Consider the following 23,332-nt stretch of genomic DNA (forward strand, 5'->3'; position numbering starts at 1 on the left):
CAGTGTGACTGTTGATCTCTCACTGCTTGCAATATTTTTTAATGAGATTAGATGGACTTTAAAGTCCCAGAGGAGTGAATTCAGGCAGGGGAAGGTTGATGTGTGGCTCGGTCTTGCTGGCCAACTTCCTACTGCTGAGGCTAAGCTGAATTTGCTAGTTGCTAGTAAGAAATGTGTGGATGTGCCTCTGCTCCAGGAGACCCATGTCCATCAACCCGACCTCCCCTGGTTGCTCTGACCTCTCCTGTCTGTAAGGGGATACAGGTAAATTTTCCATGGCTATCCTGAGTGGCAGGATGCACGCTTGTGTTGGGCTCAGTCACCCAGAGGGAATTCATGAAGTTCCCAGTGCTGACAGGAGCTACCAGGACAAGTATTCCTGGAAAGTAAGCCAGCAGAGGTTGGTCACTGCCCATAAATCCAAGGAGGACACTGTGGCATGTATGGGCTTAACATAGGAGGGTAGGTATGGCTGGGTGGGATTCAAACAAAGGAGAAGGAGTATCATGTAGACAAACAGGAAAAAATAGGATTTTTGTTCAAGGAAAAGCCTACTTTTTAAACAAAAATAGGAAAACATAAAGGAGTTTGGATGCTGCTCTCCTTCATCCTTTGCTTCCATGAGCAAGGCAGGGAACTGCAAAGCAGCTGCCAAACAAACCCAGGGAGTGTGAGTCCAAGGCACGTGGCAGCTACAGCTGGCACCATCTCAGCCCCAAGGCTCTGTCCTCCTGGGCCTGAAACCCGCCAGGGTGGCTGTACCTGACTCTGGTCTCATATAAATCACTATTAATCAGACATAGGTCCCCATCGAGTCACATTAGTGCCATCTCTACCTAATTTCTCAGTTTCTCATACGCCATTTCACAAGAATTTCCTAACTTTTTGGTGCAGGTTGCCTTTTCCACACATTTTAAAGCAGGTGAATTAACTTGAGGCTGTTAATATGTAAACCAAGTTGAAGCATTTGCTGGTAAAACATAGAGCTCAGTTTGATAATAACAACTGGAAATGTTGCTAGGGCAAAATGTAGCATCTAGAAACAGAACACTGGGTATGCACACGAGACTATTGAGCTAGTTTGATAGGGAGCATCGATTTTCCTCTGCAGGCAATTGCTGCCACACAACTTCTCAAATACTCCCTGCTCCCGCTTTGTTCTGAAGTTAAAAAATGCCTGCAGTGCTGGGGACAGGGTTGATATAACAATAGCTCTTTTTGTCTTTTCTTGGCGACACAGGGAGAGCAAATTGTGAGGAAAAAAAAGAAACAAACAAAACACATATCTGCCAAGATGAGGTTTGTCCTTTTTGCCAGTGGGCTGAGCAGAGCACATAGCGTCTTTCTCAGAGCAATCATGACTGCAGTGAAAATTACAACTCCAGTGTCAGGAAATCCTAAGTTTTCCCACATTAAATGACCAGAGGAGATTTTTTGGTCACTGAAGACTATTAGCCACTTCCCCAAAGACAACACAAGAGTTAAGAGTGCAAGCAGCTGCCCTCAAGTGACAGGACTATATAAATCTCTGTCTCGAGGGCAATAGAAATGAAACTACCTCAAGTGTTATTGGAAAATCCTTCCTTGTTTCTTACTGGGTACAACCAAGCAGAATTAAATCACTGTTTTTTCCTTACTCAGGGCTGTGCATCTTGTAGATAAAGGAAGATAAATGTACAACTGTCCATCTCTGGCAGCTTGTCTGGCTGATGCTCTGTGCACAGGGGCTGGAGAAAACCAACTTCCAGAGTGAGGCAACAACTCATTTGTACTGAAATCAAGTCCTATTTTTCCTTTCAACTAGGGAAGATCCAACATCAACATTGCTGTCATAGCAGCTGCACAAGGAAATAAGTGATTTCCTGTCTGAGCATGTTCCATAACTCAGCATTTTATTTTTGTGCTAACCACAACCAGGTGTGTCACCCCACCCTATGCTGGGGCACTCTACCCCATCCCCTGCCATTGGAAAGACATTGGGAAAACATCATCGGGGCAAGATGTGCCACAAAATGCCTGCCCAGTACTTGTGCCAAATGCCTTTCCTAGAAACGTGCTGCCAAGACAGAGTTTTCTAGACTTTTGGAGTAACCAAGAGCTATCCTTGCAACATATGCTCCTTCCTCCCAGAGTTGTCAACCTAAATCGAGACAAGAAATCCATTCCTCGTGTCCTGGTTTTGGCTGCAGTAGAGTTACTTTTTTTTTCTTAGTAGCTGGTACAGTGCTGTGTTTTGGATTTAGTATGAGAATAATGTTGATAACACACTAATGTTTTAGTTGTTGCTCATCAGTGATGACCCCTAAGTCAAGGACTTTTCAGCGTCTCATGCTCTGCCAGGGAGCCAAGAAGCCAAGAGAGAACGTGACCAGGACAGTTGACCAGAACTGGCCAAAGGGATATTCCATACCATAGAACTTCATGCCCAGTATGTAAAGCAGGGAGAGTTGTCCAGGAAGGGTCAATCACTGTTCAGGGTCTGGCTGGACATCAGTCAGTGGGCGGTGAGCAATTGTATTAGGCATCACTTGTTTTTTCTCTTGGATTTTATTCCTTTCAATCTCCCTCTCTTTTCCACTACAATTGTTTTTATTATTATTACTTTTATTTTATTTTACTCTATTTCAATTGTTAAACTATTCTTAATTCACAGGTTTTACGTTTTTCAAATTCTCTTCTACATCCTAGTGGGAGCACAGAGGGGGTGGTGAGCAAGTGGCCTCATGGGTTTTAATTGCTGACTGAGGTTAAACTATGCCACCTCAGCACAACCTTCCGTCCAAACTTGCTCCAGAATCCAGAAGATAATGAAACATTCTATCTTGCTATGTAAATGATGGAGGAAAAAAAAAGACATCGATCCCTCTTATTTCCTTTCCTTTCTTCAGTAATAATTCTTATAATAAGACAAAAGAGTTAACTTGCATCCTAAAAGGAGTAGATTCTGCTTGGGTGCGGTGCCTCTAATGTCCATGAGAGGGCTATCAGCAAGTGCATTTGGGTTTTCCACCCTCATACAGAAATACAGAAAATGCACTGCCAGCTGATTACAAAACTCACAGGCATCCCCTGCTCCCTCACAAGCTTTTGCACAATCTCTGGCTCACACCAAAGTGCCCTTGCACCAGCTAGAGCAGGAGGCAGCAACTGGGTCCAATGCGACCTCCTCTCCCCAAAGCAGCTCTTGCAGTGACAAAGTCATTAATGACTTCGCAGCATCAGGGGGCACTTCGGAGGTTCTGCTGCCTCCAGCCCTGGCTCCCCACAGGCTCCTGGACAATTTTCTGCATTGTCAGAGTGTCTGAGACAAGTTCCAGGCTAAGGGCTGATTTTCTTAATATGGCAGTTGAAATAAACCACATTTTAATCACGTGCAGTTGAAAGACTCTGTCGTACCCATAATGACGTATTTTGCATCTGATCAGGTTTGAATTTATTCTCATCATTAAATAAGGCAAATTTTACAATAAAACATGCTTTCAAAGTGAAAAAATCGGAGCATTTTAACTGAAAATATGTAAAAATGAAATCTTATCTCTATACGTGTATATTTTATTCATATATGTAACATAATAATCAAAATATTTCATGCTTTTTTCTTCTCTGTATATATCATACTATTACCTTAATCCAAAAGATGCTTTCTAAATTAGACGCAATTTTTGGACAGCACCAGAGAGACTGGGGGGGAACAAGCCATCTGTTAGAGAAAAAGAAAAAGGAAAAGCTGAACCCCAAATCCTTTTCTAGGTCTGAGATTTTGCTACCATTCACTTTTACAATCACCACTAGAGCTGGTGGCTTTTCTGAATGCACCTTGAGGGAAATTCAATCCGTCCTGAGGTCAACATGAATGTCAGCATTACCTAGACAGGCAGGTCCTATTTGAGAGGTGCATGATCTATAGGCTGGTGCTGGTTAATTGCAAAGGGCTGAATGTGCCCTTTAGATTGCTCCTTCAGCTCATCTGAGACTTTGTACATTATCTTTGGGACATTAAGCACGGCAGGATGAGCTCTCCAGGGAAATTTTGCGGTGTTGCCAGCATTCTGATGGCAGGTCCCATGGAACACGATGTACTTCTATCTCCAGCTTCTGGAGTCATATGATCATGTGAGGATCTCAGCTTTCATGACAATGAAGAGTATGTTTCTAGTCATTGAGACTGCAGAGAAAAGCTGGCAAATGTCACCTCCAAAAGGCAAAGGATCAGAGGACAAATGAAAGGAATCTCAGCTGCATCAAGAGACTGATTTTTAATTTAACTGCATGGCTTAAAAACAGCACAGTTTTGAGGACCAATGTTAAATTTTGAATACTTGGAATAAGAAATAATATAATGAAATTCTTGAAGAGTGAAAAAATTGCTCTTTGCTTTTTTTTTCTTCTCTCCCTGCCCTTCTTCCTTCCTTTCTAAGGCTCTACGCTCTTTGATGCCTCTCAGTCCAGAGCTGCCATTGGAGGAGGATGCTGTTAACCAGTCAGACGGAGTGTGAGTACTGGGAATTTTCCAGGTTTACAAAACGTTTTCCTTGCATCTGCCAAAGCTGACGACAGACGCTGCTGAACACGTGCCACTGGAAAATCACAAGCAGGCCGACTGCCAAACATGCAGAGCCCTTTGGACGGAGGCACGCAGGGTCTTTTGAGTGTGAAAGGACGCTGCCGGGTCTGAGCCATCCGGGCGGCGCTGCCGGCTGACCCCGGACACGTGTCAGCCCACGGCTGCCTTCCCAGCCAGGAGGGCTGGGGCTGAGCCAGGCATTGCCCGAAGATCCATCCCGGGAGCTGCCGAGCTGCACGTCAGAGCGGGTCTTGAGCGAGGACTGTCCGCCTGCCTTCAGAAGCCGGCGTTTATTTGTAATGGAACAGGTTAAGTGGAAGTAAAGTGTTCAGCATGGAATAAGCAATCTCGGCTAATGGCTTGTTGACATTCAATTGCAGTTCAGCAGGGACATCTGCAGCACCCCTTGAATCTTGTGCCAAGCCATTAAACCCTTCTCACTTGGCAATAGGCATTTGAAAAGTGAGGCTAAAACGAAAGCTGCTGAATAATTAGTCTACTGTGAGCATGTGAAGAAGAGTGTCACCGGTGTGGTGTGGGGAATTTTAAATTCATACTGTACATGTACGTCCATACTCTCTGGCAGTGCCCAAAACCAGGAGAAAGATACCGAAAAGTATGGAAGTTTTTGTCCCAGCCTCAAATGAGTTGTGACACACAGGATTTGGTGAGGGAGTCCATTTGCCCATGGTATTGTAGAAAAGAAGGAGATATTTTTTACAATTTGATGAATCTCATTACTGTCATAATTTCTCATCCAGAGAAAAGCTGTCGTGAAAGAATGAATCTATGGAACTTAGAGAGATCATAATTTTTCACAGGATCAAAGAATGGTTTCGGTTGAAGGAAACCATTAAAAATCATCTAGTCAAAGCTTCCTGTTGTGGGCAGGGACATCTTTCACTAGATCAGGTTGCTCAAAGCCCATCCAACCTGACCTTGAACACTGGGCAACCTGTCCCACTGTTTCACCACCCTCATTGTAAAACTTCTTATTTATATCCAGTTTTGATACTATGTGTCCAGCTGAGAACCTCATCTTACATGTACAGAGAAGAGTGGAATATTCCCACATGAAGACACACCTCTGTATACAACTGCTCTCATTTGAGTTGATTTCTGTCTTCATGCTTTTGCACTGAAGCCAAATACTTCCATTAAAACTATTTATTTCCACAGGAGATGCTCAATGACAACCATTTTTGGAATATGACTTTCAGGGAATTATTCTTGATTTATGGCAACTTAATGAAAAAATTGAATAAAGCTCCATCTTACAGAAGGTTTTGTCAAAACACTTAGGGCCTAAATTCTGCCTTCCATTAACAATATGCCTTTTAATCAGATGCTTGGAATTCATAGTTTAATGTAGATTATGTATGCATGTGTTATGTGCCAAGCCTATATATACCTGTTGGAGGGAGCGCCAAAAAAACCCAAACCGTCTGTTTTGGATGTTAACAGGAAAGCACAGGGAAGCTAGAATTTTTAGGCACTATGTATAGCCAAGAATTTGGTGCATGCTCAGTGCGGAAAGGATGAAGGGAGGAAATACAGGTGGATTTATGCCTTTACAGAACCAGCCAAGCTGGGACAGCCTCACAGCTTGCTGCCTGTGCCCCTCAGAGGTTGTTGCAGCTTTATGTACCGAAACGCTGCCTGGGGCTGACAGACTACCAGCAGGACTGATTAAACCAGCCACTGGAAAAATCCCCAGGAAGCTAGTCAAAACATAGCATTTCCAGCGCTGAAACACGAGCCGCGTTAGCTCCTAGAACCGACTCCTGGGTTTGGTTGTTTTAAATCACCCGTTCCCACAGGCGGGGGCACAGCAGCCCGTGGTGGGGAGGTGGCGGCACAGCGGGTGCCTCTCACGGCGCGGCAGAGCCGAGGCTGTGCGGGGCTGTGCTCAGGTGAGGCACAACCCACCAGCCGGGTGCTACTGACCTGCGGGAATTCGCTGAGGGACTTATGGCAATGACAGTGGCATCGGGACATGTAAAGGACTCCTGAGTCACTACATAATCAAGAAGCATAGAATTTCCTTCTAAGCTTTCTGTTCTTCAAAATTTTCTTATAAAGTAAAGGGCTTATTTGTGAATATGATGAATGGCTCGTGAAATGGCTTGTACAGCAGGATGCTTACAGTAAAATGGATTTGGAGCATACAAGGCAGCATTATTATTATTCCCCTGCCTGCCTGGCTTCTTGCCAGCCTCCTGCTGCCTTCTATCTCCCATCACAGGAGGCTGGAAAAATTCCCCCCAGGATTGATTAACATGAGAGAGACCTGTGAAAAATGGAGGCGGTATGAAGGAAGGAGGAGATGGTGGAAGGAAGAAACCAGGCTTGCAAGCACTGACACCAGCAGTTGAGCGCCTGGAGAGGTGAGAGAACGATGAGAGTCTCTTCAAGAGGGAATGAGAAGGAAATCCCAGGCAACTTCTCTCTCTACGGGTGTTTCAGCCCTCCCACAAAAATGCTGCTTCAATACAAGAAAAATTCAGGAGTGGCAAGGAGAGCCACCTGCCCTGGAGCACTGTCAGTCAGCAAACTGATGAAGCACTCCAGGGCAGGAATTGGACACATGGACATGCTCCCAAATAATTCCCAGGCACAGTTCAGGAGTGAGGGTAGTCCAGAGATGGTTACAACCAGGTCATACATCCACCAGGGTTTGGAGGCTGAGGCTTTTTGAGCAGAAAGTCAGATAGCCCCATGTCAGCTGGCTCAGAGTCCAGGAAGGTCCCCAGATGCATTTCATTTGCTGAAGCTGAGGAAACTAAGGTTTTCTGCAGCATTTTATATTACATTTTACATTGTGTCCATATTGTCACTCAACACATTGATAAGGTCTGGAAAGTTAAGAAAACTTTTTAAAAATTAAACTGTAAAAAGTCTTAAAGCAAATCTTCTACCCGATTTCTAAAAATCATCCTGTGAGGGCCAGCTTTTTACAGTTCAAGTACTTGAAAGTCTGGACTTATGAGGTTGTGTATAGGAGATTCTTTTCTTCTGGTTTCCCCGTGATATTGTTTTCCTAGGATAATTTGCCAACATTACAATACCTTTATCTCAAATGGCATCCTCATTTGCTCAGTTTCCCTGCCAAAAGTCATGCTCCTGTTGAAGCCCTGATACCTGGCAGGTATTAGTAGTGCCCCAATTTTTTCCCTGATTAGAAGCAACAAGAAAAAGCCAGGGGTGTCGCTGTGCACCTACTCAGTTTGTTTCTGCTAAGTGCTGAAGCAGTCCTGAGGAAAGATGTTAAACATGTAGCTACCAAATTATAGTGCCAAGAGTACAATTTGCTTTTTCTATGTGAAGATGAACTTGGACAAACTCTTGACTTGCACCAAAAAGAGAGCTCACCCTTGCAATTGGGAGACTATGAACTTTTGGACTAAGGATTTATGGATTTTTTTTTTTTAACTGAGTAGCATTTGCATTTAATGACATTAAGAAAGGCTTTTTTTATTTACGTAGGCTGCTTGAGACCTGTTTAGTTTGTGTTTTGTTTTCTAAAGAATTTAATCCTGTCAGATAATAACTGAATTAAATACACAGCAACACTTTAATTTGCTTGTGCCCTCTGTTTGAGATTTCGCTTTACTTGCTGTTTTCACTACATTTAATCTGTATGTATTTTTGCAACTTTTGATCTAAAATACATGACCTACTCAGTGCATTTCTTTGTTTTCAAATTCTTAACAGATTCTCTAAGAATATCTATTGTGTCTTGTTTGGCAGACAAATATTACCTGCTTGACCATCTGTATTCGTGTACAGTTATTCCACCCAAGCACACAGACTTCCTTTCTCACCATTTAGAATGAGAAATATTTGTACTGTTGAATAGATTAATTTTTATTTTGTGGCCTGATGTCCATGACCCGGATTTGAGTTATAAACCTGTCATTTGCCAGGGCTCATTATCCACTGATTGCATAAGCTATTGTTACCAGGATAAATTTAGAATTCATCTGAAAATCACAATTAATCATTTGACCACCTCTACAGATAAGGTCAGCCAACATTTCTTGTCTCTAAGTTCAATAAGTTTGCTGCCAGAATATCTTCTGAGTTTTAGCTGCCTTAATTTGTGTTATAATCAGAAATATCTCATTTCAGATTCAAATTACAACACTAACTCAAGTATGTTGGCAAGTCTTTTAAAGTCTCACATATTCAAAATATGTGCATAGACAATAAAGTAGCAAGATCTGAAATAATTACTATTTATACCCTTGCGTTGTTTTCTCTAAAAGCAGTACTTTAGACTTAGATATTGTTTTCAAAATGATTAAGCTGACTCCTGAAATGTTTTTCCTAAAATGTTTTTGTTTTTTCAAGTCCAATAATGCTTCATGACTATTTCCATCTGGTAGTAATAGTCCTGTTTATTCTGGAACATCTTGGTTTATATTATGCCTCTGTGTCACAAAATCTATTGAAATCATGCAAAACACCAATCTCTCTGCCAAAGTCAATAAAATTACTACTTGTTGAAGAAAACAGTAAACAACAGAACTTCATAATGATGTCATTAACACATCCTTTGTCAACAGTTGGGAAATCTGGAACCTTCAAGAAAAATAAAGAAGGAAAAAAAAAGTAATGCATTCAGCTCAATTGTATAATTAATTATACATAAACTTCTAATGAGATTTGGTTAAAAATGCAAACAATTTTATAGCAGCATGTAGAGTGGATGCTGCGTTTTAATCATCCAACAAATAAATGGACACATTTTAAAATTTCTTTAATGCCGAGAGTCAGTATTCTACGACAGGCCCTGAGCTGACCTTGAGTCCAGTTCAGGAGCCCCATTTGGTACATTTGGGAACTCCCAAGGGATTTTGTCCTACCCTGCATTTTCTGCTGGGAGCAAAATTCTCCTCTTTGTGTTTGGACACTCCTGAGATGTTGCCTCAAACCACCTCTTGCTTTGTGCCAGCACAAGCTTTTTTCACATCCATTTGGTACAAAAAATTCTACTTACGGGTTTATTTTTTGTCCTGATCAGTTCAAACGTGTGACAGTATAACCTCCTGCAGAGAACAGCGGAGCCATGGATGGAGCATGTTTATTTAATTGTCAGTGCCAACCAAGCAGCACGTAAAACACCAGAAAACCCAGCAGTAGGCTGAAGTGATGGACAGATATTGCCTGAAGTAGCATGATATGGTCAAAACTGAATTTACTAGATTAGTTCTCAGAGATTACTGTCAAAAAAAATGAAGAGAGGGAAAAGGGAAGGGCTTTTCTGATTTCTAGATTCATCAAAAAGTAAATTAATAATAGCACTACAGAGATGTGCTTTGCTGTAAGGTACAGATCACATGCAGTACTGAATACAGTGAGACTTGTGTATATTCAGAGATGCTACTGACAACCCACACCAACCTTAAGTGCTCTGGCTGCAGCAGAGAATATCTTCTAGCCCCTTTCCACCTATTTTCCACTTCAAATCAGCATCTGTGGCATTCTTAATGGCTTCGCTTCATCTAAGAAATTCTGTTGGGTTTCAGAAGTGACAAACACAAATTAATAATAGTTTATTAAATTAATAATAACCTCATCATGAAAATGGGCAATTTCCACCATGTGCACTGTCCCAATACGCCACTAGATGGTAGAACAGGACTCTGCACAGTCCTGCAGCCACCCAGCATGCCCAGGCAAACCCTTCCAATAAGCAGCTGAATCAATTCCGCGTGAAGATTCATAACTCTGCAGTGCAATTTACAATTTTTTTTCCAACTGCATACATCATATTCTTTGTCTTTTAGAGTTAATTGTTATCCTCCAAAACTCTATCTTCAGCAATTACTTTCCAAAGTGTACTCAGAGAACAAGGTACACACCACCATCCTGTACAGGGGAGGTTCCATAGTACCTAGTTAACACCTACCTAGTTAACACCTACAGAGTGATGAGCTATGAAAATTAAGCCATAGAATTCGCCTGTAAATTGTGATCCCCTATGGAAATCACACTGCCTGGGAGGCAAGAGCAGCTATAGGACACTTCTGCTCTGAAACATCCTCCAGAGGAGCTACTGCCTCACTGAGAAGGGCTTCTTTCTCTCTTGCCATTTGGAAAAGCACACAGAAATGTGGAGGGTAGGGAACGTGGTTACCTGCCCTTCAGTGGCTTCCCCAGGAATAAAGGAGAATAACAAGAATTTTTACAGGTGCAGTAGTAGCAAATTAAACTTCAAGGCAGCAAGGGTACTAATAAGCACCATAATAGTTCAGAAGTAACTAAGCTGCTGTGAGTACATTAAATAAAGGCAGTGTAAAATACCTAGAATTTGGGTCTTTTAAAAAAATTGATATAGTATCTCAGAAAATCTAACTTGTATTAACTACAGATCTTAAAACCTGCTTGGATAGGAGAGACAAATGGCACATGCAGTGGAATATATCTCAAGGACTTTTAGCAAAGATCAAACAAACTAAACAGTGATTTCCAAAGTCTTGGAGAAAAGGCAAAGGGGTGCTACAAAAGGAACAATGTAACTTCGTGTTTTTATTAGAGAGCCAATGAGAAATAAATGGAATGGTAAATATGTTCGCAGGTCTAAAGAGGAAAGATTTAAAGCATCAGAGTGCACAAGCAAATAAAATTATTTAGATACTAGAACACAGACAGGCAGCTAACAAAATGCAGCCTATTACATCACCAGAAACTACCTGTAGACAGTTATGTGGCACGCAAGATTTATTTAATATGGGAAAAAGAAAAGCACTTTCTCCACCTGAAGTTTCCAGACCTGCCAAATAGACAGCATTGTGGACAGAGCAGTCCTGTGGAATGGTGCCTCCCCTGCCAGATAAGTATTAACTTAATCACCCACTCTTGCTTTATCTATAAACACAGAGTTCAGGACTTCCCTGAATTAATCCTTGTTTGGATTGCATAGGGGATTGGATGGGCTAAGAATATCATGAGCCATCAGTTTTTTTCCACTGCTATCACAAGCAACAATATTGCAAATATTCTGAACTCCTTCTAAAACAACTTTCTTTCAGTGTTTGCCTTCTGTTGGAACATATTTCCAGAATCTCATATTCACACCTTATGTTCAACATAAATTATATTCTTTGATTACATGCAGTGAGTCCTTTGGTAAAACTGCCTTTTAGTACAAATCTCTGCCTTCTCTGTGTCTACTCTCTTGTGAACTCCCAGCCAGCAGTAATACCTGCAGTTACCCTTCATTTTGCTAAACCACCAAAGTTCTTTCACTCTTAGAAAATGAGCTCTCTGTGACCCTTAATCATCCAGATAGTTTGAATTAATCTTCCACAAGCATTAGTAAATGAGACTTGCACGGTGCTCCAGGGGAAGCTCGCTCACTCCTCACGCAGGGGCACAAGCAGTTTGCTGTCTCTGTTGCAGACACGCCTCTGGGGCAGCCAGGAATCCCACAGGCCTCTTCCACAGCCTTGTCAGACACCATGAGACCAGCAATATAAACATCTTTGTCCTTTTTTATTTTCCAGAGGATGGGACCTGGTATACTGAGAAACAGGGTTTTTTTTCACTAATAATATTGATTTTCAGTTAAAGAGCAATCAGGTACCTACTTTCTAATTAAATCAGTGTTTACATCAGTTTTATATCCTCTCAGAGTCATCAAATATCAGCCAAAAGGTCCCAGAACCTGGAAGTATGTTACAGTGTTAACTATTATCAAGCCAGTCTTTTGATCAGCTTAAGCATCAGCTAATCAGCAAAAACTGACTCCCAAACGACTGTGTAGCTTGACATTAACTGTATTGTTCTAATTTAATTCTCTATCAAGAGGGTTCTGCATCAGTCACTCCATCTCTTTTCTTAGGAATAGAGATAAATGGATAGGCCTATATTGCCATAGCATTCAGACATCTGGATCTTAACCAGTGTTTCATAGATGACCAGCAGTCATTGTTCATATTAAGAGAGCTCCTTTATCAGCCCTGCCCAAGGTGGGGTTGCTGGGTATTGACAACTGATATAGAAGCTTTAGCAGATGTGACTCAGCACTCCCCTGAGACATGGTGGAGTGGAAAGGATTTATTACATGATTAGCATATTAATACTGTCCTGCTTTTTCCCAAATACAGAATACAATATTGGCTGTTCCTGCTTTATTTTCTCTCTCTTTTTTTTTTTTAAGGTCATTCCATCGTTTCTGTCTGTTTACTTCAATATAAGCTCTTCTTGTCCTCCTGTGTTTCAAAAATGCATAGCTGTTGTCTGCAAGCCTGTAGACCATATACTGGTCCCTTGATCCATTTGCTTCCTTATCACTTTTCTTCTTATCACTCTTCTGCAATTTATATTATTATCAGCTTCCCCTTTCTCCCATTTGTTCTATATTTTTTATACTTATGTCACTTTTACTTTAAGCCAAGCTGATTTTTCAATCAAAATAATTCTCTTTTTCTGTAATAGGCTTTTTTAGTTCTCCTAAACAGTATGCAGTCTTCCTGCTTAAACTCTTCCTTGCACAGATTGACCCAGAATTTGTTTCAGGTTATGAGATTAGCCCTCAGGAAGGACTACTTATATTTTAATGTTTGATATCACCTTGGAATGCAATCCACTAGCAAAAATGTTCCAAAACACTTTTAACCTCGGCAGACAGATAAGTTATATGGAGAGAAAAATTAACAGTCTTTTCCAATTTTGAATTAATAAGCCCACAGATAGAAGACTGTATATAGTTCAGAGTACATCCATACTGGACATGTGAAAAGACTTGAGGGAGAACAAACATATAAATCAGGACTGAGAGCATTTTTTAAGAATGCCTTAAATAATGAAATAGTTTTAACCAACTGACAAGTGAAAAAGGAGAGTAATCAAACAAGGGTCTATATGTATTTTTAGGGAGATACATTGCTTGTAGGATTTAAGTAGAATATGGGGAAGAGGGAAGGAAGAGAAAAAATTACAGAGGTATATTGGATGAAAGGGCAGGGAGTTGCTTCGTTGATTTAGGTTGAAATAAGATTTTATATGCCACTTACATATGGAACAGATGTTCTTCAACGTGGAGAAGATGAGAAAAGAGATATTTCATCTTCATCTGTCCCTGTTTTTGTATTCCTATTTTACTCCTTATAGTCACTGGCTATCCAGGCAGCTAAGCTAACCAAGGTAGCTTGAACCCTCAGTGCTGCTTCTCTGGATCACGGGGGATTTTTTGTGAGATTCATGTACTATATAAAAGGAAAGAGGCCTCCTTTCCACAGCTCTAACTTGGACTATCTCCAGGATCCCATAGCAGCAGGCAGATGTCAGCACCTCTTTTGGTCATTGTACAGAAAGCTAGGGTCAAAAATCCTCCTTGAACTGTGTGAGAATGTCAGACCCTCTTGCCAATGTTTTGCAAGTGCAGCCTCAGGCCAGCTGAAACACTGACTCTTTGCTATTGTTCTCACATATAGTCCCCAACTGGGAAGCTTCCTCATGTATTCCCTTTGGCTGGCCTCCCAAGACTTATTCACACTAGTAACATCTGTCACAGAGCAAGCTCAGTCAAAGTTGACCCCAGTCTCCATAGTCCTGACCAGTCCTTACCTATCAGTAACAGGTCCATGAAACACCTCAGCTTGTCAGCCCTGGGACTGAAGAGCTGCACCAGCCCTCAGCAGTTTATTTAGAGCCAAGGCTCTGATGCACCAGGGAGAGTTGATCCCCGTGACCCGCAGCACATCACCACCACAGCTGAGCACACATCTGCTGCTCCGTGGAGGCTGCTGGCCCCCTTCAGCACCAGCTGCTGCACCCACTAACTGCACCCAGGAGCTGCACTCCAAGCCAGCTCTTCCATTGTCATCTCCTTGGCACCTGCTGCAAGGCTGCCTGGCGGCAATAAGGAGGCTCAGCTGGATGAAACCTCCCAGCACCCTTTGGCCAGGGTCCACTCACAGATCTTCCTATAAGCTGTCAGATCAGGTAGATTCTATTAGGAGCAGCTTTCCTTAGCCACCCCTTCCTTAGAGCATCACCAGACACCCTGATGTTCCTCAGAAGGTTCCCTGGAGTCCCCCAGCAATCCCTGAAGAAGCTTCTAAAAGATCTTGAAGAGGAGCCAGGAAACTGTGGCAGTGAGTGCTGTGCCCATGGCCACCTTGGCTCTCTGGCCAGGGAGGAGGGCAGAGGGTAGCCTCTCTCACAGCCCTTCTTCGGCATGGGTTCTACTTCTTCACTTTTACTGATGATTAACACATCAGCAACAAAGCACAGTCACAATCAAATCACATCACAAATTTAAAAAATAGTTGATGAGATTTTGGCAAACACATGAATTGTCAAGTGCTCCTGCCTTGTTTGCCATCAAATCATCAAGCTAAAAGTATGGCACACGATTGTCCAAAGTGTGTAGGGGGGTAAGGGGATGGGGAAGGCGAAGAAGTCACTGCTTACTCACTGCACAAAATGGCCAATGCTGTTCCCCCTTGTGACAGTCCCTGCACCACTTCCCCAGCCCACAGAAAGGTCTGGGGCTGAAAAGCCCCAGCTGAGGGATCTGTGGGAGGGTTCATCCCCATTGCCAGGTGAGGGGGTGTGGCAGGGCCATGGGGTGCCCCTATAAAAAGGTGCTGCTGAGGCTGCTATAGTGGGTAGGTGTTGGTCCTGGTTCCTGCTTGTCTCTCCCAGGATGGCTGGCTTGAGAGTGGACTTCAGCATGCTCCTGGAGCCTCTGGGCTTTGTTAAGGTCCTTGAGTGGGTGAGTAAGGCTGTTTCCTCTCCTTCCCCAGGCCTGGCTTTTCTCCTGTGCCTGAGCTGGGTAGAGCTGAAGAGGTGTGAGCTAATGAGCTGCTACCTCTCTGTCCTCAGTTGCTGGTAGTGAGCGTCCAACACGAGGCTGCTTGTCAGCCAAGCCCTCTGGTTGGCAGTGAAGAAAACACTTCTGCAGATACATAAACTCAATGTGTTAATTACAAGTGTGTTACAGCACCTTATGGTGCTGTGTGTTGCATGTTCTGATGATCAAGGGTTTAGTGTTCGGCCAGTGACCAAAGGGAAAATAAGAGCTACTTACTGAGTTAAGTTGATGTGTGATACTCTGAGCGTGTACCTTCTAGTTATTCTAACTTACAGTTGTGGATATCTGAGAGTTGTAAAAATATTTCCCTGATCAACTGCAAGAAATACTGTGCTGGCTGTTAGCATTTAAAAAAGAAAGAAAACCAAAAACCCAGACAAAAGACTTTTTCTGTGCAACTAAAAATAAACACAAAGTGCTTTCAAATGGGCTTTAGTTAGCAGTGTTGCTCATGGTTTCAGGTTACAGAAACTCAAAATTTTCTTTACTTCTTGATATCACTTCATACTTCAGCTTTACTAGCTTCGTCCCTATTTCTTGTCATCTTTAGCTGTTTCCGCTGAATGTAGAGTTTGTTTCCTTTGAGCTTAAGTGATGTGCACTAATGTGTCTGTGTATCAATTCCTATAGATCTTTGCCATTTTTGCTCTTGCCACATGTGGAGGCTTTCAAGGTGAAACTACCCTTCTAGTTTCCTGCAAAGGTGTGGTAAACAAAACAGTTACAGCTGCTTTTGCTTATCCATTCAGGTGAGCATTAGCTCTGCAGTGGTCACTCAGTGATTATTTATTATTCTCTTTTTCCTCATCTGTCTCCTCATGATTATGTACTTATTGTATATATCTAAATGAAGATGTGAAACTTCTGGCTTGCTCTGTAGGAGCAATAAATAAATACTTAGTTGTAATTGTTCAAAGCACTGTAGCTGCTAGTGCTTTATAGAAAGAAGTAGGTAGAAATGGCAATAGGCTGTGTTACTGCTTTGTATCTCTCTACCTTAAGCTTTAGTCTAGCAGTGCATGAATGCTACAGAAAGTAATTAGTAGGCAAAACAATACAATTAATTTTAACAGCCTAATTCTTCATCAATTTGTAGCTGCTTTGAAGGCCTAGATAAGATTATTTTGGATGTGCCATTATCCAACATTTTTTGCAAAGACTGAATGGAAAATACATACTTCTCAGTTTATTCCACCATTATCTTTCTGAGGGTGTTGGGCACAGAAAAACTAAATACTCCAGTGTCACTGCAGTGCTCTTGTAGAGACAAGCTCCTGTTCTGGAGCAGGAGGACAAAGGCTTCCTCTTTGCCCTTGCAGCTGCAAAGTGCAACAAGCACGGGGTCGGTGTTTCATATGTGTTCAATCAACATAAGTATTGAAATGGATTTGGAAGCCACCTAGTAAAAACCACTATGAAAGTATAGAATTTGGCCACAAAGCCCAACACTGTTAGCAGCATTTGGAGGGAAGAGTGGGGATCTGAAGTGATTTTGTACTGGTTACTGAGTGGTCACTGCTAGTCACACGAGTTTTACTCAACTTCTGTGCTTGCATTTTCTTGTAGCTGTAATGCAACTGTGCCTTTTAAGTCTTGATCCCCTTGTTTAATTGCCAGTCTAAAATTAATGTTGTTAAGTCTGCTCCCAAATTGGGGTTTCTTAGTTCAACTCAATAAGATTACGATCCTTCTCCTGAAGGTACTATTGTAGATCTCAATGTAGGACAGGGAACAATCTTCAGATAGCTTGACAAATATTTGTTGTATAACTGCTACATTATACAAATATAAATAATCTTATAAAGTAAACTTACACAACCAGAATGCTCAAGCACTGTTATTGTGAAGCATGACAGTATAAAGTTTCTACTGTATAACAAACTCTAACTACATGAAGGATATGATCTTTGCAGGTTGAATACTGTTGAATTTAGTGCACCAGACCCAAAAGGCTGTGCTGGTACTTGGACTGACGTCCATCTTGTGGGCAACTTCTCCTCTTCTGCACAGTTCTTTGTTACGCTTGCGGCGTTGGTGTTCCTCTACTGCATTGCTGCCCTTGTGGTATATATTGGATACAACCATGTGTATCAGCAAAATAGCAAGTTTCCACTAACTGTGAGTAATACTAAGATATTTTAATGTTTTGACTTTCAAACCACAAAGAGGTGAGGAATACTGCTAATGCAAGAATAACTCGTGGATATTCAGTAGTTCTGAAAGTTACATGGTGTGTGAGCACGAGTATCTCGGACTAGTTGCTACAGCACTCCAGCAGAAAAGGGGGCTCAAAGCCCTCAGACTTTTGTGGCATCATATCTTACGCAGTTATTGAAGCAGAGTGGAATGAATTTTCACTTTCTCAGGTGAACAATGTCTTCACCACAACTTTTTTTTTTTGTATCATGTATTTAAATATACAATTGTTTCATAGGTGTGACCTCTACTGTTAATCTCTGAGAATTTTCCCTGTGTAGAGCACCTGCTGTGCAGATGTAATTAGCAGAGGGAAGTAGTTACCTTGTGAATTTTAGTCACCTTAAATATCGAAGCCTAGAATGAGAAATTTCAGAGCATGCTCAGAAATGGATCCAGTGACCTCTCAGGCCAGATCTAAATCATCTGCCCCTTCTCCCCTGTCACCCCCACTTTTACTGAACTTTGACTTAAATTTCTATAATATGAATGTTAGGCATCTGATTTTTAGAAACGGATTTCTTATGAAGGATGAGATTGCTTATGTTTGATAGATGCAAAAGTTTTGTACCTGATCATCAACATTGTGCTGTAATTGCAACATTGTTAATGACTAAACTTGCTTGTGATCATTAGCACTGATGCAGATACGTTGGATATAATTGATACTGTCTCTGCCTTGCTCCTATGTATATTCCTGCATTTTTTAACCTACTAACAAATACTTCTCATGTGTAGGACTTGGCTATCAGTGTCTTGACAGCCATTTTGTGGATGGTCAGTACTTTTGTTTGGGCAAAGGCACTCGCTGGCATCAAAATGTCCACGGAGGCCAACATTATTCCAGGAATTGAAGCTTGCAAAGCACCAGGAACAACATGTAATTTTGTTTCTGTGACCAGCATGGGAATTCTGAACTTGTCTGTGGTATGTATGCCTTTCACCATATGGGTACAATAAATGTGTTGGAAAATAACAAATGGCACCTGAGAGTCCTGTTCTACTGATTACATATATTGCTTTGTGTTAAAATTGCTTTATGTGTTATTAGTCATTCAGGCCCATTAATAATGTGGTAAAACACCAAGCTAATTCTTTTCTTTAGAAGAAAACGTATTTCTTTGAGGAAACAAGATAATGAACTTGCACGATCTATTTCTGGAGCTGTTAGATGCAGCATTTTCAGACACATTTGAGTCCCTAGACAAGAGCACCTTAAAATATGTTACTGAGCCACCCAAGTGGTTTGCTGACTGATATAAGTAAGGAAGAAACACTATGATTGCTGCTGTCTTTTGGTGCCAAACCCAGCTTTTTAATCAACTGTGAGAATTGTTACACATCAAATCAAGGTTCCTTGTAATGCAATTATATAAAGCTCATGTTCAGAGAAAGAACGCTTCAGAGCAGAGCAAATTAGGCTTATTGTATGATCTTCATAGTGAATTCTGCTTTTCAAAGCTCTGGCTGTTATTCATTGTCCCAATAATAATTAATCATGTGCTCAGGGAGCGCATATGCAGAGGTGCTGAGTGACTGAAAAGAATTTGTCTAATTCTGTGCAAAGGATAGAGAAAGTCGACTATCTGATCTCCAAAGAAGTCTGTTAAAATAGCTTGTCATACTCTAAAGAGTGTCAAAATGTCTTTTCCAAGTCAAAAGTGTGCCAAAATTGTGGCTGTTTATGGTTTGCAAGGCATATTGTTTTGTTTTGCCTTTTTTTAAAAAAAAAGGCAAAACAACTGAACACAACAAACTCAATCTCACTTTTTTTTTTTCCCCACCCTACAGGTATTTGGCTTGCTTAATGCAGCTTTATGGGGAGGAAATGTTTGGCTTGTATACAAAGATACCAAATTGCACAACCAATGGAACAGAATTTCTGAAAGTCCAACTGAAAGAGAAGTATAAAAACAAGGTGATACTTTAAAATGCTTCCACTTTTACACCTCACTGCCAAGAGCATGGATTCATTAGGATTTGTTTCAATAATAACAGATAATACTTCATAAAAACTTCTGGGTTTGTACTACGGTTTGACATAAGGTCTTGCATACTCCAATTGAAGCATTTAATTATCTTGAAATATATTATGCCTTTTGAAGTTGTGCAGCTCTTTATTACAGTTTTTGAAGAGCAAAATGATGAGGTTATCTGGATGTTGACCCATTCTGGTTCTTAATACAGCCTTATAGGAGAGATGGGTGAGAAGCAACTATATCTGTGTTACTACTGCTCCATCTTGAGTTCTAACAAGCCTTATCTGAAAGATGAAACCAGGGCATGCAAAAATGCAATTTGGTTTCTTCCTATCACTAATACCTTGCAAAAATCACCTGAGCAGACCTTATAGCTCTGTCAGAGTTGCAGCCATGACATGTAGGTTTCCAGGTACTCCAGATCATGGTATCAAACCTGCTGACAGGCCTATCAGGAAGGACATTACGTCTGTGTTCAATATGTTGTTACTATGTAATGGTTTGGGATGATCTCCGAACAAGGAGATTTTTTGGATGGGTTTATACTGAAACTATAAGATGAGGGTTTGTGTGTGTTTGTGTAATAGATGAGTTAAACACTTAAGGCAAAGTTGGGGAGGAAAAATAAAATATGGGCCAAAACTCTTATAAATACTGTAGAAATCAAAGTTGATATATTGTAACTGCTAGTGCCTGAGCTTCTGTGTATTCCCTTTGAGGTGCATGAACAACGTTTGTGTGTGAAATAACATAACTGGAGATGTCTGAATATGAATAATTTTTTCATTGATGTTGTTCAGCTCATCCATTGGAAATAATATGTGGGTCTTCTCATGTGGGCTTCTTGGTTAAGGTGTCTGACTGTGTGAATTGCCCAGAATGAATGTTATGGCAAATCTAATAAACAAGCTGTTCACAAGCTGTTTTGATTTGTTTAAACTGTTTGTGATGAAAATAGACATAGTAGCATGTATAAAACACAAATCCTAATTGTGCCATGTGTCAGAGCTACTGACTTTCTGATAGTAAATTTACAGTCCAAAGAGTATAATAAAGGCTATATGACTGCTGAAAAATTGTGTCTTGTGTCCTTACTGCTGTAAGTGATGCAAATGTCTTGGTTTTGTAGCTTCTGGGAGATGGCTTTAGGTATTGCTGACCTTACCAGCTGAATGAGTTACCTGTGCTACAGAAGTGATTTTTCACAGTGAAGCCTTGGGTTTTTTGTAGAGGACTATCTATCACTCCTGCAAACTATGGCTGTCTGATGCTGCCCAACACTTCTGTCAGCCCAAAGTGAAGGCTTTTGTTACTTATAATTATCCAAAATGTCATTTGAATTTCCTTTTGGAAGAGGTAAGAAGTGCAATGTTCGGGTGTCATTTTCTGAAAGTGCTTCTGTTTCTTCCCTATTCCTGGATAGGGGATTTGAAAGCAATGACCTTCTGCTGTTTTCTGTTTAACAGTATTAGCAATGATACTACTGTGAGAAAACAGGCTGCCTTTCCTTGGTGGTTACTCATGTACCAAGTATTATCCCACCTTACTAAGACCTCTTGAGGGAAGAAAAGAGAGAAGCAGTATGTAGTTTAACACTTGCACTAAAAGTACAGCACTCAGAAAAATAATGCATTTTTCTCAGAACCTTCCCTCTGTGTCTTTGACCTTTTCCTGATGAGAACTGCCTCTCAGGTTGCAAAAGACTGGGGCAGAGGGTTTAGGAAGAACAATATTATTCTTGCATTTGGAAATGAGATATGAAAGCAGTTACTTCTACAATGAGTTTGTTTGCAGGGTTTTTTTATAGCAACACTGGGCTGTGACCTAAGGGGCTGATGAAACTGTCAAATGGTTTTGACCATGAAATGGTTTTTAGCTTCACACTCAAAAGTCTTTAAACAGATTGGTCTTACTGAGACATTGACTCAGCTCTCAGTGTCCTTGCTTGGGTAGATGTTAATGCAAGTGGACCATGGCATGTATGTTTTTCCAGTAGCCCCACACTGCTTGCCCTTCATTTACCATGAGGAAATAAATTATGGCTGGATAGACTCCTGTCACTCCAGTGGTCTGAAACTGGGTCTTGAAGCTTCTCTGGAAGTATTAATGATAAAAGGTGAATGCAAAGTTTTTCTTTCATCTCTATTACCAGGCCCTACCCAGCAGAATTGCATTGAACCATAACTGCAGTTTGACTCTCAGGAAAAGTCTGTACATAAAGCAATTACAATGTTTTGGTGCTAGCTAAGAGAGAATGCAAAGCTTCTATTGAGATTTAAAGTACTGAATTAGTTTAGTTGATTAGAAATACAAGGTGTTATTTTAAAGTGTTCTGTTGCTAGGTGTTCTGCCTCTCAAGTGGCCCTGCTGACAACGACTTTTGAGGAGTCTTTTCTGACCTCTTCACTTGCATCAGTTTATTGTTCCAAATACTAACTTTAAATTTTGAATCCTCACTCCTCCTTGAAGTGAGTTCTTCTATTATCTAAGGTTCCTCTGAACTGACAGTTGTTCTGGCTTGTTCTGTAATGTTATATCTATATCACTGTGAATAGCTAGGAAGAGAGGGACAGAGAAAAGTTGGGGAAAGAAAATTTACTTTGCTGTATGTGGGATTTTTTTTAATTTTTTTTTCTTTCAAGTCAAAACTGCTGGACCTTTTCTGTTACTCTCTTCTTAGCAGAATTGTAGACGTCTGAGATAAAAATCTGTGTTATTTCATCAGGATGAGATATGATAGCATCACTGGGATAAGGTTACCAAGATCAGTATTTAGATGTTTTTGTTATTTCTTTGCTGTATTTTAAATTTCAAAGCTAGATCTGAAGCAAATTATTATTTGTCCCTTGATCAAAGTACTGCTTCGAGTAAGAGGTTGAACCAAGTTTTTTTTTTCAGAGGGACCTTCTTTGTAATGTTTTCTTTTTTGGGCCATTGTTTGCCTTTGCTCACTGTTATTTTGATTTTTCAGCCAGAGGATCCTTGTTTGCATCACTGTGCATGTTTATTTAAAATATGTATTTCATCCTAAAATCTAAAACTTCTATTTTCATATTGTCTAAGAAAAAACTTGCTAATTATAGATTTAAGTTTCAATCTTACAATTCTTTGCAATGTAAGGTTACACATGATGTGGCTAAAATATTTTTTTATTAAACTTTAATATTTTTTACAGAACTATTTTCCTGTCTATTTATTATGTGCTCATCTACTTTGTCACCAATAGACTTGTTAGAGTCATTGGGATGACCTAGTTATAAAATGGTAATTGTGTGTATTTTTGCACACACGAGAGCATGAATGGATTAGATCAGTATATGCCTCGTTGATAGCTGAGGTCTAGCCAACAACTGAAAAAGAGCTGTAAAGCTTAGCACACTATGACTGATTGTTTCAACAAAAACTTAAACTTCATATGTGTCCTGGTTAGAACGGCTGGGACCAATTCATCCCTGGATGGGTGTAGCCCAAGGCTGTGTATTCTATAGCCTCCATGCCATTTCCCAAGAACTGCTGTCAGTAGAGGCCTGCAAGGTGGGAAGATGTTCCTGTACCCTTTTATGGAATTCCCCACTCTGATATCCTTATATGGAATTCCCCGCTCTGATAAGAGGGACTGAGCATCCACATGCCCTTTTATGGAATTCCCTACTCTGAGGGAGGGACTGAGCACTCCCGCCTGAACTGGAGAGTATATAACTGGGAGTTTCAGAGCCTTGGGGCTCTCTCTCGTGGGACCCAGAGGAAGACAGCAGACCACCGCTG

General features: G+C 41.0%; 1 protein-coding gene across 1 annotated transcript; it reads left to right on the forward strand.

The window, feature by feature from the left end:
* Nucleotides 1–6,453: 6,453 nt before the first annotated feature.
* Nucleotides 6,454–19,792, forward strand: SYPL1 (synaptophysin like 1). The gene is made up of 6 exons (XM_027679345.1): nucleotides 6,454–6,951; nucleotides 15,224–15,293; nucleotides 16,023–16,141; nucleotides 17,306–17,510; nucleotides 18,327–18,515; nucleotides 19,380–19,792. The coding sequence occupies exons 1-6, from the start codon at nucleotides 6,875–6,877 to the stop codon at nucleotides 19,497–19,499; spliced, it is 780 nt and encodes a 259-aa protein (XP_027535146.1). The 5' UTR covers nucleotides 6,454–6,874; the 3' UTR covers nucleotides 19,500–19,792.
* The last annotated feature ends 3,540 nt before the right edge of the window (nucleotides 19,793–23,332 follow it).

This window comes from Neopelma chrysocephalum, unplaced genomic scaffold (assembly GCF_003984885.1).
Source record: "Neopelma chrysocephalum unplaced genomic scaffold, ASM398488v2 Primary Assembly neopelma1_45, whole genome shotgun sequence".
Taxonomy (NCBI): Eukaryota; Metazoa; Chordata; class Aves; order Passeriformes; family Pipridae; genus Neopelma; species Neopelma chrysocephalum.